This window comes from Podarcis pityusensis (genome assembly GCF_964106645.2).
Source record: "Podarcis pityusensis genome assembly, chromosome: 12".
NCBI classification, from domain to species: Eukaryota; Metazoa; Chordata; class Lepidosauria; order Squamata; family Lacertidae; genus Podarcis; species Podarcis pityusensis.
Window position 1 is genome coordinate 3,698,046 of NC_138037.1, and position 14,018 is coordinate 3,712,063.

The 14,018-nt window shown below is 45.6% G+C and overlaps 1 protein-coding gene across 1 annotated transcript in view; it reads left to right on the plus strand.

Annotated features, from left to right (window-relative positions):
• The first annotated feature begins 3,173 nt into the window (after window positions 1-3,173).
• Window positions 3,174-14,018, plus strand: part of LOC308459079 (EH domain-containing protein 3) — a 34,445-nt gene continuing 23,600 nt past the window's right edge. The window contains exon 1 of the mRNA XM_080974163.1: window positions 3,174-3,773. Coding sequence (XP_080830289.1) covers window positions 3,547-3,773 — 227 coding nt within the window. The 5' untranslated portion in view covers window positions 3,174-3,546. The remainder of the gene's footprint in view (window positions 3,774-14,018) is intronic.

Below are 14,018 nucleotides of genomic sequence, written 5' to 3' on the forward strand. Positions count from 1 at the left end.
CTTCGGCTCTCTGCCTTCACAGTGGACTCCAGTCCAGGAATGGGGATCCTCTGACCCTCCAGATGTTTGCTGGACCCTGACCCTCACCAGCCCCAAAACATCTGGAGGCCTGGGGAAGGTCAGGAGCAGGGATGGAGGACCCTTTGACTTTCCAGATGTTTGCAAGTATGGGTGGAAAACTGATTTAAAATTTACAGATTGTTCCCTATTGAAGGAGAGTTACATGAAGATGATGTACAGATGGTACACGACACCAGTGCAGTTAGGGAAAATGTACAAAACTAGTTCAAATATATGTTGGAAGTGTAAGGAAAAGGAGGGGACATTTTATCATATGTGGTGGGATTGTAATGTAATTAAAACAATTTGGGAAATGATATACAATGAATTGAAGAAAATGTTCCCTTTAACATTTGTTAAAAAACCTGAAGCATTTTTGTTAGGGGTTGTAGGGAAAGATCTGCCAAAAAAGCTGGAAAACACCTTCATGTATGCGACAACGGCCGCGAGAGTTCTAATAGCACAAGGATGGAAGACTGAAGAAACCCCAACTAAAGAATCATGGCAAGAAAAATTGATGGACTATGGAGAACTGGCAAACTGACATATAAGTTACGGGACAAGGATAACTGTGATTTTAAAGATGAATGGGAACCCTTTACAAAGTATTTGAAGACGCAACAAAGCAAACTGGACTCCTTGGCTGGCTTTGAATAAACATTCACAAACTTTTTATTGATAATAATCAGCTAAATAGTTTGAGGATCTATGCAACAGTGTAACATGCAGAAAACAGCATTTTTAGAGAAATCAAAGACTGGAACTGAGGGAAGTCGGGAGTGGGGGCGGGTGGGTTTTGTGTGGGAGGGTGGGGGGGAGGGAGGAAAAATGGGGGGGGGAATAAAGGTGATATGTTTCTGGATAATATGTTTTGTTTTAATTTTGAATAAAAAGAAGTGTGTGTTTTTTTAAATAAAAAAAGCAAGTATGGGTGGGTGCAGGGTCGGATTTAGGTTTGATGAGGCCCTGAGCTACTGAAGGTAATGGGGCCCTTTATACGTCCAGCTGTCCTTTGTCAACAACCAATTGTCGCTGTTTTTTGTGTTGAATATATGCTATATGGTAATTAATGAACCTAATAGGTATCTCGAGCCATTTGCACATAACAAAATATGTATTTTATCTTAGCAATTGCTGAACTGAAATAAAATTAAGAAGGAAGTATATTAACAGTGAAATATAATAAAGAAGTATATTAATAGTGAAATAATTATTAAGCTATTAAGGAGCCTACACAACACAAAACACTGTTGCTGTATATAGGTTTTATTTTATTTGTTTTTTATCTTATATTTTGGAAATGTACATCTAGTTTTTTTTTTCCTTTTAAAATTTGGGGGGGGGCCAAGAGAGTGGGGCCCTAAGCTATAGCTTGTTTAGCTTATACGTAAATCTGGCACTGGGTGGGTGTCTGCACCCAGCAAACATCTGGAGGGCCAGAGGGCCTCCCATCCAGTGTCCAGAAAGTGGTGGATGAGTGTTCAGACCCCTGGGCTCTCACTTGTGGGGTGCCTCAGGGTTCCGTCCTCTCCCCCATGCTTTTTAATATCTATATGAAGCCGCTGGGAGAGATCATCAGGGGGTTTGGGCTGGGTGTTCATCAGTATGCGTATGATACCCAGCTCTGCCTCTCTTTTAAATCAGAACCAGTGAAGGCGGTGAAGGTCCTGTGTGAGTGCCTGGAGGCGGTTGGAGGATGGATGGCGGCTAACCAATTGAGGTTGAATCCTGACAAGACAGAAGTACTGTTTTGGGGGGACGGGGGTGAGCGGGTGTGGAGGACTCCCTGGTCCTGAATGGGGTAACTGTGCCCCTGAAGGACCAGGTGCGCAGCCTGGGAGTCATTCTGGACTCACAGCTGTCCATGGAGGCGCAGGTCAATTCTGTGTCCAGGGCGGCTGTCTACCAGCTCCAGCTGGTACGCAGGATGAGACCCTCCCTGCCCTCAGACTGTCTCGTCAGAGTGGTGCATGCTCTGGTTTTCTCCCGCTTGGACTACTGCAATGTGCTCTATGTGGGGCTACCTTTGAAAGTGACCTGGAAACTGCAATTAATCCAGAATGCGGCAGCTAGACTGGTGACTGGGAGCAGCCGCCACCGGTCCTGAAAGACCTACATTGGCTCCCAGTACATTTCCGAGCACAATTCAAAGTGTCGGTGCTGACCTCTAAGGCCCTAAACGGCCTCAGTCCAGTATATCTGAAGGAGCATCTCCACCCCCATTGTTCAACCCTGACACTGAGGTCCAGCGCCGAGGGCCTTCTGGCGGTTCCCTCCCTGCAAGAAGCCAAGTCACAGGGAACCAGGCAGAGGGCCTTCTCGGTGGTGGCACCCGCCCTGTGGAACGCCCTCCCACCAGATGTCAAAGAGAAAAACAACTACCCGACTTTTAGAAGACATCAGCCCTGTTTAGGGAAGCTTTTATTATTTAATGCTGTATTGTTTTTAACACTTGATTGGAAGCCCCCCAGAGTGGCTGGGGAGACTCAGCCAGATGGGCGGGGTATAAATAATAAATTATTATTATATTATTATTATCCCTGGCCCTGTCCTCTCTCAGCCTCCAGGGGTTTGGGACTCCAACTCCCATCAGCCCCTGCCAGCTCCGTGGGCGGGGCCAAATATTTCCATAAAGAGAACGCGACTTCCGGTCTGCCCGCCGGCGGCCATGTTTCTCCCTGGCGCCGCCCTCCCGCCTCAGGGCGTCGCCAGTAGTTGGGCCCGCTTCCGCTTCCGGCCCGACTTCCTGGAAGGTTGGCATTTAAAGCCCCGCTGCCCGTGCGGGAGGCTGCTGGGCTGCGATTCAGCTGCGCGACGTCGCCTGCGGCCGAAGGAGTCGCCTTTGCGGAGGCAGCCCTCGCCCTTCCCTCGCCCAGCCTCGCCCGCTTCGTCAAAGCGAAGCTCCTCGAGCAGAAATTGCCTTAGAAAATCGGAGTTTTCCTCTCTTGGTGCGTTGCAACAGCCATTTTTTATTTTCCAATAAGCCTTTGCAAGCAGTTATTAGCAAAAAAAACCACCCCTATTTATTTTATTTTTTGCATTTCATTTTATTTTTTGCATTTCATTTCATTTTATTTTTGCATTTCATTTCATTCTGTGCATTGCATTTTCTTTCATTTTTTATTTTTTGCATTTAGCAATCGAAAGCAATTTTTTTGCGCTTGCATTTTTATTTTATTTTTTGCAATAGCCCTTCCAAAGCAGTTTTTTTCTGCTTGCATTTTTATTTTTTGCAATAGCCCACCCTGCAGCCGGTAGCAGGACAGCGCGGGCACATCTTTTCCTGCAAGGGATCTAAAGATCTTCCCATCCCCTACTGGTGCCTGTTCCCCTCTTCCTCTACCTCCCCACCGATTTTTTATTTTGCGATCGAGCGATTCCGTTTTCCCGGCGGCTCCGCCTGCAGCTCCTCGTCTCTCCTTCCATTCATCGGCGAGCAGATTTCCTCCCGGAGCCCAGGATCTCCTCCTCGGCCCCGTTTGCAAGATGTTCAGCTGGCTGGGCAACGACGACCGGCGGAGGAAAGACCCCGAGGTGTTCCAGACGGTGAGCGAGGGGCTGAAGAAGCTCTACAAAACCAAGCTTCTCCCTCTGGAAGAATACTACAAATTCCACGAGTTTCATTCGCCCGCCTTGGAAGATGCCGACTTTGACAACAAGCCCATGGTCCTCCTCGTGGGACAGTATTCCACCGGCAAGACCACCTTCATAAGGTAAAAACTGCTGGGTCTTTTTTTAATATTTTCAAAGATCTTTACTGAAAATCAACAAATATACATAATAACCAAAATTCCCAAGGATTCCCTCACATAAACTAGAATATCTAAATTACAACAGCTGCACAATTATACACTTAATTATAAAACCCACCACCCACCCTCACAGCAATTCGACTTCTTTATATTTCTTTCTACCTTTCCCCCTTGCATTCTGTAATGAATTATTTTTGTTAAATTCTGGTTTTTCCTTCTTTATTTGTTTTGTTTTTGCTTACATTTTTTATTCTAAGCCTATTAACATGTCATTTTTAGAACAATGTTTTGACATGTAATCTTCGAAAGACTTCCACTCCATTCTTAACTTTTGATTTGATTGATATATTATAATTTTGCCAATTCTATATACTCACTTAATTTACAAATCCACTCTTCGTTTCTTGGTATGTCCTGAGATTCCCATTTAGTAGCAATCACTACCCTGGCAGCTGTTGTTGCATATAAAAAGATTGTTTTTTCATATGTGGTATGTCAATTGCTGGGTCTTTTTTATTCTTATTATTTATTCGATTTCTAAACGTTTTATTATTATATTTTATAAAATCACATATACACTCCCAAACATAAAGACACCTCCTGCTGTTTTTAATTTCTCCCTCTTGCCGCACCCTGTCTTCTTCCTCTTATATTATAACAACTATGCAATAATCTCTAAGGCTTTCTGTGGCTCATCGTTCAAATTCTGCTCGCAAATTTATCATGCTATAACATTTCTTTAAATGTTCCCAAAAAAGGCTTCCATTTTTTGCTGTTAGCGTGGCCAATTCTGCATAGATCCGGGGTAGGCAACCTAAGATACAGGGGCCGGATGCGGCCCAATCGCCATCTAAATCCAGCCCACGGACGGTCCGGGAATCAGCGTGTTTTTACATGAGCAGAATGTGTCCTTTTATTTAAAATGCATCTCTGGGTTATTTGTGGGGCCTGCCTGGTGTTTTTACATGAGTAGAATGTGTTCTTTTATTTAAAATGCATCTCTGGGTTATTTGTGGGGCATAGGAAAGGACCTTTCTCGTGTTGTCACCCACTAAACCTCTTGGGGATAGGGGACACAGAGAAGGGTATCGGATGACACATGCAGGGTCCGGGTCGGTTCATATGGGGAGAGGCAGTCCTATAATAATATTAAATTTATTATTTATACCCCACCCATCTGGCTGGGTTTCCCCAGCCACTCTGGGCGGCTTCCAACCAAATATTAAAAACAATACAGCATCAAACATTAAAAACATCCCTAAACAGGGCCGCCTTCAGTTGTCTAAAAGTAAAATAGTTGCTCATTTCCTTAACATCTGATGCGAGGGTGTTCCATAGGGCGGGTGCCACCACCGAGAAGGCCCTCTGCCTGGTTCCCTGTAACCTCACTTCTCACAGGGAGGGAACTGCCAGAAGGCCCTCGGCACTGGACCTCAGTGTCCAGGCAGAACAATGGGGGTGGAGACGCTCCTTCAGGTATACTGGACCGAGGCCGTTTCAGGCTTTAGAGGTCAGCACCAACACTTTGAATCGTGCTTGGAAATGTCCTGGGAGCCAATATAGGTCTTTCAAGACCGGTGTTATGTGGTCTCGGTGGCCACTCCCAGTCACCAGTCTAGCTGCCGCATACACCTTGTATTTAAAACACCTTCATTGCACATATAAAGTGCATGTCGTTGCCCAACGAATCCTGGGAATTCTAGTTACTCACCCCAGAGCTACAATTCCCAGCACCTGTATCAAACTACAATTCCCAGGACTATTTGGGGCAAGCCATGTGCTATGAAGTTGCTTTAAATGTATGTTTTGGTTCTGCCTGTGGAAGGCTGGGTGTCATACCAGGCGCGTGAATTAATTTGTCCTGGCTATCAGAACATTGGCAACCATACCAGAAAATAATTTGCCGTGATTCTTTTCTAGAGGAAACTGTGCTCTTGGCCTTTGTATACAGTCCCATGTAGAAAAATTGCGAGATCACTGGAGCCTGTGAAAACCTTTGTGGTGAAAATTAGCATGAATGGGCACGTATGACATACCAAGACCATAGTTTGCTGACCTTTTAAAAAAGTGGCAAAATATTATGGGAATCCTGAAGAAGAAGAAAATCCAGGAGGGTTGGTCTGTTGCAGGAGAAATTAGAAAGCGACTTGTGGCATCTTGAAGACTCACAGATTTTATTATGGCGTAAGCTTTAATGATAATCCTTAAGCAAGACTGTTTTCCCAGGGAGCAAAGTTTCCGACTGATGGTGTTCAAGGCAAGGGGGTGTCTCATGTTCACACAGCAAGTGGTGTTTACATGAGAGGAGTCTGTGGAATGCTGAGTGGACAGATTCTGAGAAAATTATGGGCTGCTAGTATGCTTAGATCACGTCTTCCGTAATTGGAGGATATTTTGGAGGAGAGAGAGGGTGGGGGAGAGATTTTAGGTGCCTTAGCTGCGTGCATAGCAATTGCCCGGTGGCCCCTGGAGATTCGAAAAACGCTTTTCAGGCTTCTCTCAAGTGGTAACCATAAACTTGCAGGTGCAGAAGAACAAAGATGGTCCACTTTGAAGAAGTGGAGGCCTAAAAACAGGATCTGGGCACTCGTGGCATCCACAGTGGGAAGAGTTACTGAAGAGCCACAAACCCCATGGAAGATCACTAGTAGAGACCTATCTACCTGTGTCACCCTGAGACGCTTCAGGCTTAGTTCTCATTGAGTTGGCAAGGCTGCGTTTCACCACGTGAGACCACAGATGGGGTCTCGTATAACTGAAATAGCCAGACATAGACTTCTACCCTCTTGCTGAAAACTAGGCGTTGGGTCAGGGTTTGACTGTGGAACCTTTCCTGAGACTAGATAAGAAGATAGAGCGAGCTTGTTTTCTCCTGCTCTGGAGGGTAGGACTCGAACCCATGGCTTTGAGTTACAAGAAAGCAGATTGTGTCTAAGTGTCAGGAAGAACTTTCTGACGGTAAGAGCTGTTCAACAGTGGTACGGTCTCCCTCAGGAAGTTGGGGACTCCTTCCTTGGAGGTTTTTAGCTTGGATGCTTTAGCTGAGATTCTGATCCTGAATGGGTTAACTGTGCATGCTCTAGTAATCTCTCGCATGGACTACTGCAATGTGCTCTATGTGGGGCTACCTTTGAAGGTGACCCGGAAACTACAATTAATTCAGAATGCGGCAGCTAGACTGGTGACTGGGAGCAGCCGCCGAGACCACATAACACCGGTCTTGAAAGACCTACACTGGCTCCCAATACGTTTCTGAGCACAATTCAAAGTGTTGGTGCTGACCTTGAAAGCCCTAAACGGCCTCGGTCCAGTATATCTGAAGGAGCGTCTCCACCCCCATCGTTCTGCCCGGACGCTGAGGTCCAGCGCCGAGGGCCTTCTGGTGGTTCCCTCACTGCGAGAAGCCAAGCTGCAGGGAACCAGGCCAGAGGGCCTTCTCGGTGGTGGCACCCACCCTGTGGAATGCTCTCCCATCAGATGTCAAAGAGATAAACAACTACCTGACATTCAGAATACATCTGAAGGCAGCCTTGTTCAGGGAAGTTTTTAATGTGTGACATTTTAGTGTATTTTTGGTCTTTGTTGGAAGCCGCCCAGAGTGGCTGGGGAAACCCAGCCAGATGGGTGGGGTACAAATAATAAATTATTATTATTATTATATATTCCTGCATTGCCGGGGCTGGACTTAGATGACCCTACAATTCTATGGTTCTAGATCTAATCCATAGGAACAAAGGAAGCTGTCTTCTCCCAGTGGAGTCCTTCTTCCTAGTATTGGAGGTGGTTTGCCTCTGAACAGAAATTGCAACAGCTGGAAAACAGCTTATGAGTTTTCCCCATAGGTACCAGGTTAGCTGCGTCAGGCACATAATGTGAATCTAGGCTGGCCTTTGGCTTGATCCTGCGGCCAGGTTCTTCCTACAGTGCGATCATGGAAGGAATCAAATGTATCTGACCTTTTTCTTTGTCCAGTGCATCTTCCAACGGGGAAGATTTTTCCAGGTATTCTAGCCGGTTGTTATTTGTTAAATTTATGAGTCAGGTTTTCTTTTCTTTCTTTTTGCCACAGCAATTCAAAGTGACTTACAATACGTTAAGCAAGAAACCAACCAACCAACCGGCGTTAAAATATATAAATGCAAAAGGCGATTCTCTTTAAAAACAACACACCCAAACTAAATTAAAACTTCCCACCCATGCGGAAAGGCTGTAGATAATTAAAATGATGAATATCTCACGTGACACATGTCTACACCGTCTGAATTTTCCTCATAATAGTATGCGTAATAAACCCCTTAGACTTTTACTGATACTGGTGTCTCTCTTCTGGATTAGTGAAAATACAGCACTGCTATAAAACTGACCTCCTGGGCTGAATTACGTAGCTTCTAAGAGCGATTTTACAGCGGGAGTGGCTGACTTGTAAAACCACCCTGTGATGCTTGGATGAGGGGAGGTATATCAATTTAATAAGTAATACAAAATAATAATAATAATAATAATAATAGTAGTAGTAAAGGTAAAGGGACCCCACACCATTAAGTCCAGTCATGGCCGACTCTGGGGTTGCGGCGCTCATCTCGCTTTATTGGCCGAGGGAGCCGGCGTACAGCTTCCGGGTCATGTGGCCACCATGACTAAGCCGCTTCTGGCGAACCAGAGCAGCGCACAGAAACGCCGTTTACCTTCCCGCCATTGTGGTACCTATTTATCTACTTGCACTTTGACGTGCTTTCGAACTGCTAGGTTGGCAGGAGCAGGGACCGAGCAACGGGAGCTCACCCCGTTGCAGGGATTCGAACCGCCGACCTTCTGATCGGCAAGTCCTAGGCTCTGTGGTTTAACCCACAGCGCCACCCGCATCCCTAAAAAGTCTCAAAGTGGCTAACAATCTCCTTTTCCCTTCCTCTCCCACAACAAACACTCTGTGAGGTGAGTGGGGCTGAGAGACGTCAGCGCCACCCGCGTCCCAATAATAATAGTAGTAGTAGTAGTAGTAAATTGGCTGAAGGACCACCTTTGTCCTTGACCTAGCTTTGGGGGACTTCATTGCAGAGGTGGGTATGGCCCATTCGCGCCCCCCCCCAAGGATGCACACACAAAACCTAACTGCCCTACCCCACCCTCAGTTGACCTGTGCGTGAATTGGGTTCATCACCCGCCTCCCCAAATCTGATGACTGAGAGGTGGCAATTTGTATCCCCATGGGGCACTGACCTGGGCAGGGAGATTTAAGCTGTTTCCTTTTGGCTGCCAAAATCTTTGGGATCCTGAAAAAGATGGAATAATTGCTGGGGAGAGGAGCTGCAACAGCCTGGTGTGGGTACTAGCGGTAAACTCTACGTGGGGCTGCCCTTGAGACTGACCCAGAAACTCCAGCGGGTGCAGAATGCCACGGCAAGACTCCTTACGGGGTCCTCGCCGTGGGATCACATTCACCCGGTTCTCTACCAGTTGCACTGGCTCCCGGTGGAGTACAGGATCAGGTTCAAGGTGCTGGTTTTAACCTTTAAAGCCCTATACGTACCTACGGGACCGCCTCTCCTGTTATGTCCCATGGAGGACCTTACGGTCTTCAAACAAAAACATCTTGGAGATCCCGGGCCACAGGGAGGTTAGGCTGGCCTCAACCAGAGCCAGGGCCTTTTCGGCCGTGGCCCCGATCTGGTGGAACGCTCTGTCCCAAGAGACTAGGGCCCTGCGGGACTTGACATCTTTCCGCAAGACAGAGCTGTTCCACCAGGCCTTTGGTCAAGGCGCAGTCTGACCCCCTCCTTCTGTAATCCTCATAGAACTCTAGCCCAATGGTTGCCATTAATTTGATTCTGAATTGATTTTAGAATGAATTGGTTTTAAAATGCTGTATTACTTTTACTGTCATGAGCCGCTCTGAGCCCGGCTTCGGCTGGGGAGGGTGGGATATAAATAACATTTTATTGCTTTTATTATTATTATAAACTGCTCCTGGCTTAGGGAGTTCTTTTAGCGCACCGTTTGCCTCCATATAAACCACATAAGAGTTGCTGAGTTTAGCATCAAGGAATGGAGTTTTAAAAGAAAATATTGGGGAAGGCATGTAGCCCAGCATTGAAGATTTCCATACAAAAAGACCCACCCCTGGTGGGGCTCAGAGAGACCCTTGCCTAAAAAAGCTTGAGAGCTGCTGCCAATCTGTGTAGACAGTATTAATCTAGGTGGGTCAAATGTTCTGACTCGGTTCCAGGCAGTTTCCTCTGTTCCGTGCGGTCCGCGGGTTGTCGTAATCTTCTGCTGAATGTCCTTACGAATCACGCTCCCTGTTTTTTTTGACCAGTAGCCTTGTTAAAATGTTAATATTCTGGTTCTTCAGGGTCCAGCTCCCTTTCCTGGCTCTGTAGAAGTGAAGTCTCAACGAGTGTGTGCTTCCTGCTTTTCACGCGCGTGTATGTAAATACTGACACGGAAACATTTAAGACGAGGATGGGAAGAGGACAGAATCCTCAAATTGTTGGGTTGGAAGGGACCAAAAGGATAATCTAGTCCAACCCCCTGGAATGCAGGAATCTTTTGCCCCACGCGGAACTCGAACCCACAACCCTGGAATTAAAGAGTCTTATGCACTACCGAATGAGCTGGATGTGCCTTAACTCTGTTTATGTGCGCAAAACAACAACAAACCTCTGGTTATGTGAAACATTCAATAAACACACAAGACGTAACCGGCTATACGTTTGAGAAAATAATATATACTATTCATTGTGTTGAATTGTAGATTTCAACAGAAGTAGCTCATAAAGTTCAACGAAAAAAGTAGAAGACCCAGTTGGATCAGTTCATTCTCTAAATCAGCATAACGTCCATACATGTGAAAATGCAGTTCCACAGAATCCTTTCAGAGTCTAAGACGAGGATTTCTGGAATATTAGCCTTGTTTCGCCGTCCTAGGCTTCATCAGTAGTACAAACTCATATATGATATCACAGGACCTTAGCATAGTAGTAGCTGCTGTCATGTGATATCACATATGAGTTTGTACTACTGATGAAGCCTAAGAACTGCCACAATCTTTCGTGTGGAATGTTGGACTCTATGAACAGACAGGTGGAATAGACATTTTCACGTATATGAACCTTATGCATAAGCTGATTAGAGAATGAACTGATCCACTGGGTCTTCTACTTTTTCATTGAATTGTAGATTTCTTTTTTTTTTTTTTTTAATGATATTTATTAAAATTTCAGAAAAAAGAATTACATAAAAACAAGAAACACAAAAATAAAAAACAAAAGTCAAAATACAAGAAAAATACAAAATACAGAATAAAAGAATAAAAACACTTAAAAAGGAAAAAATAAATAAATAAATCTTTCCATACCTTACATTCATATCCTTGTTTCCCTGACCTCCTCATACCTCCCTTTTTTGTATTCCAATTCAATTAGTTAATTCAGCAATTTCTTTCCCTCTTTGTTTTCTCTTAATCCTTTAACTTAATATAGTATAACTTTAAATTTTCACCTGTTATCAATCCATTTTTACATAGACCTTTATAGCATTACTGCTTAAACCACTTAACTTCATTCTAACATCATTCTAACATTCATTAATTTTACAATATTTCTGTAGATAGTCTTTAAATTTCTTCCAATTTTCTTCCACCAACTCTTCTCCCTGGTCTCGGATTCTGCCAGTCATTTCCGCCAATTCCATGTACTCCATCACCTTCATCTGCCATTCTTCCAGAGTGGGTAGATCTTGTGTCTTCCAATACTTTGCAATAAGTATTCTTGCTGCTGTTGTGGCATACATAAAGTTCTATCCTTCTTTAGCACCAATTGGCCGACCATGCCCAGGAGAAAGGCCTCTGGTTTCTTCAAAAAGGTATATTTAAATACCTTTTTCAATTCATTATAGATCATCTCCCAGAAAGCCTTAATCCTTGGGCACGTCCACCAAAGGTGAAAGAATGTACCTTCAGTTTCTTTACATTTCCAACATTTATTATCGGGCAGATGATCGTTGAATTGTAGATTTCAACAGAAGTAGCTCATCAAGTTCAACACAATGAATAGTATATATATATTTTTTCAAACGTACAGCCGGTTACGTCTTGTGTGTTTATTAACTCTGTTTATGGCATGAGAGCTAGGTCCGCTGACCCCAGACTGGGACTGGGCAAAGGCAGGAGTTTTGATAGGACCCTGGGGAGTGTGGCTCAGTGGTTAGAGCGCCTGGCTTTTCATGCAAAAAGTCCTAGCTTCAGTCCCCAACCTCTCACAGTTTGACTTGGAATGCCCCCTGGCCGAAACCCTGAAGAGCTGCCAGTCAGTGCAGACAATATTAAGCGAGATGGACCAGCGACCTGACTCTTTATGAGTCTGCATCCTATGTTCCTGCTGTGAGATTCTGGGGAGCGGATCCTCCCCGCCATAACCTCCTGCCAGCCACTCATTACTTGAATGGAGAGAAACTCAAGTCTGTGTACAGACAGCGAGAACCCACGGGGAGGTAATAAAATCTCCCGTACCTGGTGATTGTTGACCTTGAAAGGTCCTGGAATTTTTTACCTGCGCTGGTGTTTCGGAAACCTAATCACTTGCATGCAAGAGCCAAGTACAGAATGACCAAGCAGTTCAGCTGACTGCTTTTTCTTTTAAAAAACAAAACAGGAGCAGATCTTTTCCAGCCAGAAAATAGCAGGTTCCAAGATGGCAGATATTTTTAAGGAGGACTTAATATTTTTTGGGGGTGGGGTGGGGGGAACGGGACTGTGTGTAAAACATGGAGGTGGAGTGGAAGAGAGAAACAGTGCAAGTAAAACTATTATTTTCCTGACTCCATCTTAAATTTGGCTATCCCACCCCCCCCCCTTGCAATATTGTTGTTGTTCTTGTCATTTAGTCGTGTCCAACTCTTGGTGACCCCCTGGACCAGAGCACGCCAGGCACTTCTGTCTTCCACGGCCTCCCACAGTTTGGTCAAAATCATGCTGGTAGCTTCGAGAACACTATCCAGCCATCTTGTCCTCTGTCGTCCCCTTCTCCTTGTGCCCTCCATCTTTCCCAACATCAGGGTCTTTTCCAGGGAGTCTTCTCATGAGGTGGCCAAAGTATTGGAGCCTCAGCTTCCGGATCTGTCCTTCCAGTGAGCATTCAGGCCTGATTTCCTTCAGAATGGACAGGTTTGATCTTCTTGCAGTCCATGGGACTCTCAAGAGTCTCCTCCAGCACCATAAATCAAAAGCATCCATTCTTCGGCAATCAGCCTTCTTTATGGTCCAGCTCTCACTTCCATACATCACGACTGGGAAAACCAGAGCTTTCCCAACATCAGGGTCTGCTAAGTCCAGTGATTCTGGGCTGCTCTCTGCCACAGACTCTTCCCGCTCACGAAGCCCTGTTGCCTCAGCTTCCAGCACCTCCTTCTCCCAATCTTCTCCCTCTGACCACGTATCATCGTTCCTCCATCCCTCCCTGGGCTCTGAGTCTTCTTCCCTGGGGGGGGGGGTACTCCAGCTCGTTCCCCACCACCACCATTCCTCTACGTCCGACCAACCCATGACACCCACCGCTGGCATTCGGCCCCCTAAAGTTGGGAATGTGGCCTTCGGTTTATTATAATAATAATTGATTATTTATACCTCGCCCATCTGGCTGGATTTCCCCAGCCACTCTGGGCGGCTTCCAAAATAATATTAAAATACAATAACCTATTAAACATTAAAAGCTTCCCTAAACAGGGCTGCCTTCAGATGTCTTCTAAAAGTCAGACAGTTGTTTATTTCCTTGACATCTGGTGGGAGGGCGTTCCATAGGGCAGGCGCCACCACCGAGAAGGCCCTCTGCCTGGTTCCCTGTAACTTGGCTTCTCACGGTGGGGGAACTGCCAGAAGGCCCTCGGAGCTGGACCTCAGTGTCCTGGGAGAACGATGGGGGTGGAGACGCTCCTTCAAGTATACTGGACCAAGGCCATTTGAAAAAGCTTTCCCCCATCTCTGCACTAGGCCATAGCCGCTATTTACCTTGTTCAATCTAGCCTGTTTCTGTTCAAAACTACCGTATTTTTCGCTCTATAAGACACATCAGACCACAAGACGCACCTAGTTTTTGGAGGAGGAAAACAAGAAAAAAATATATTCTGAATCTCAGAAGCCAGAACAGCAAGAGGGATCGCTGTGCAGCGAAAGCAGCAATCCCTCTCGCTGTTCTGGCTTCTGGGATAGCCGTG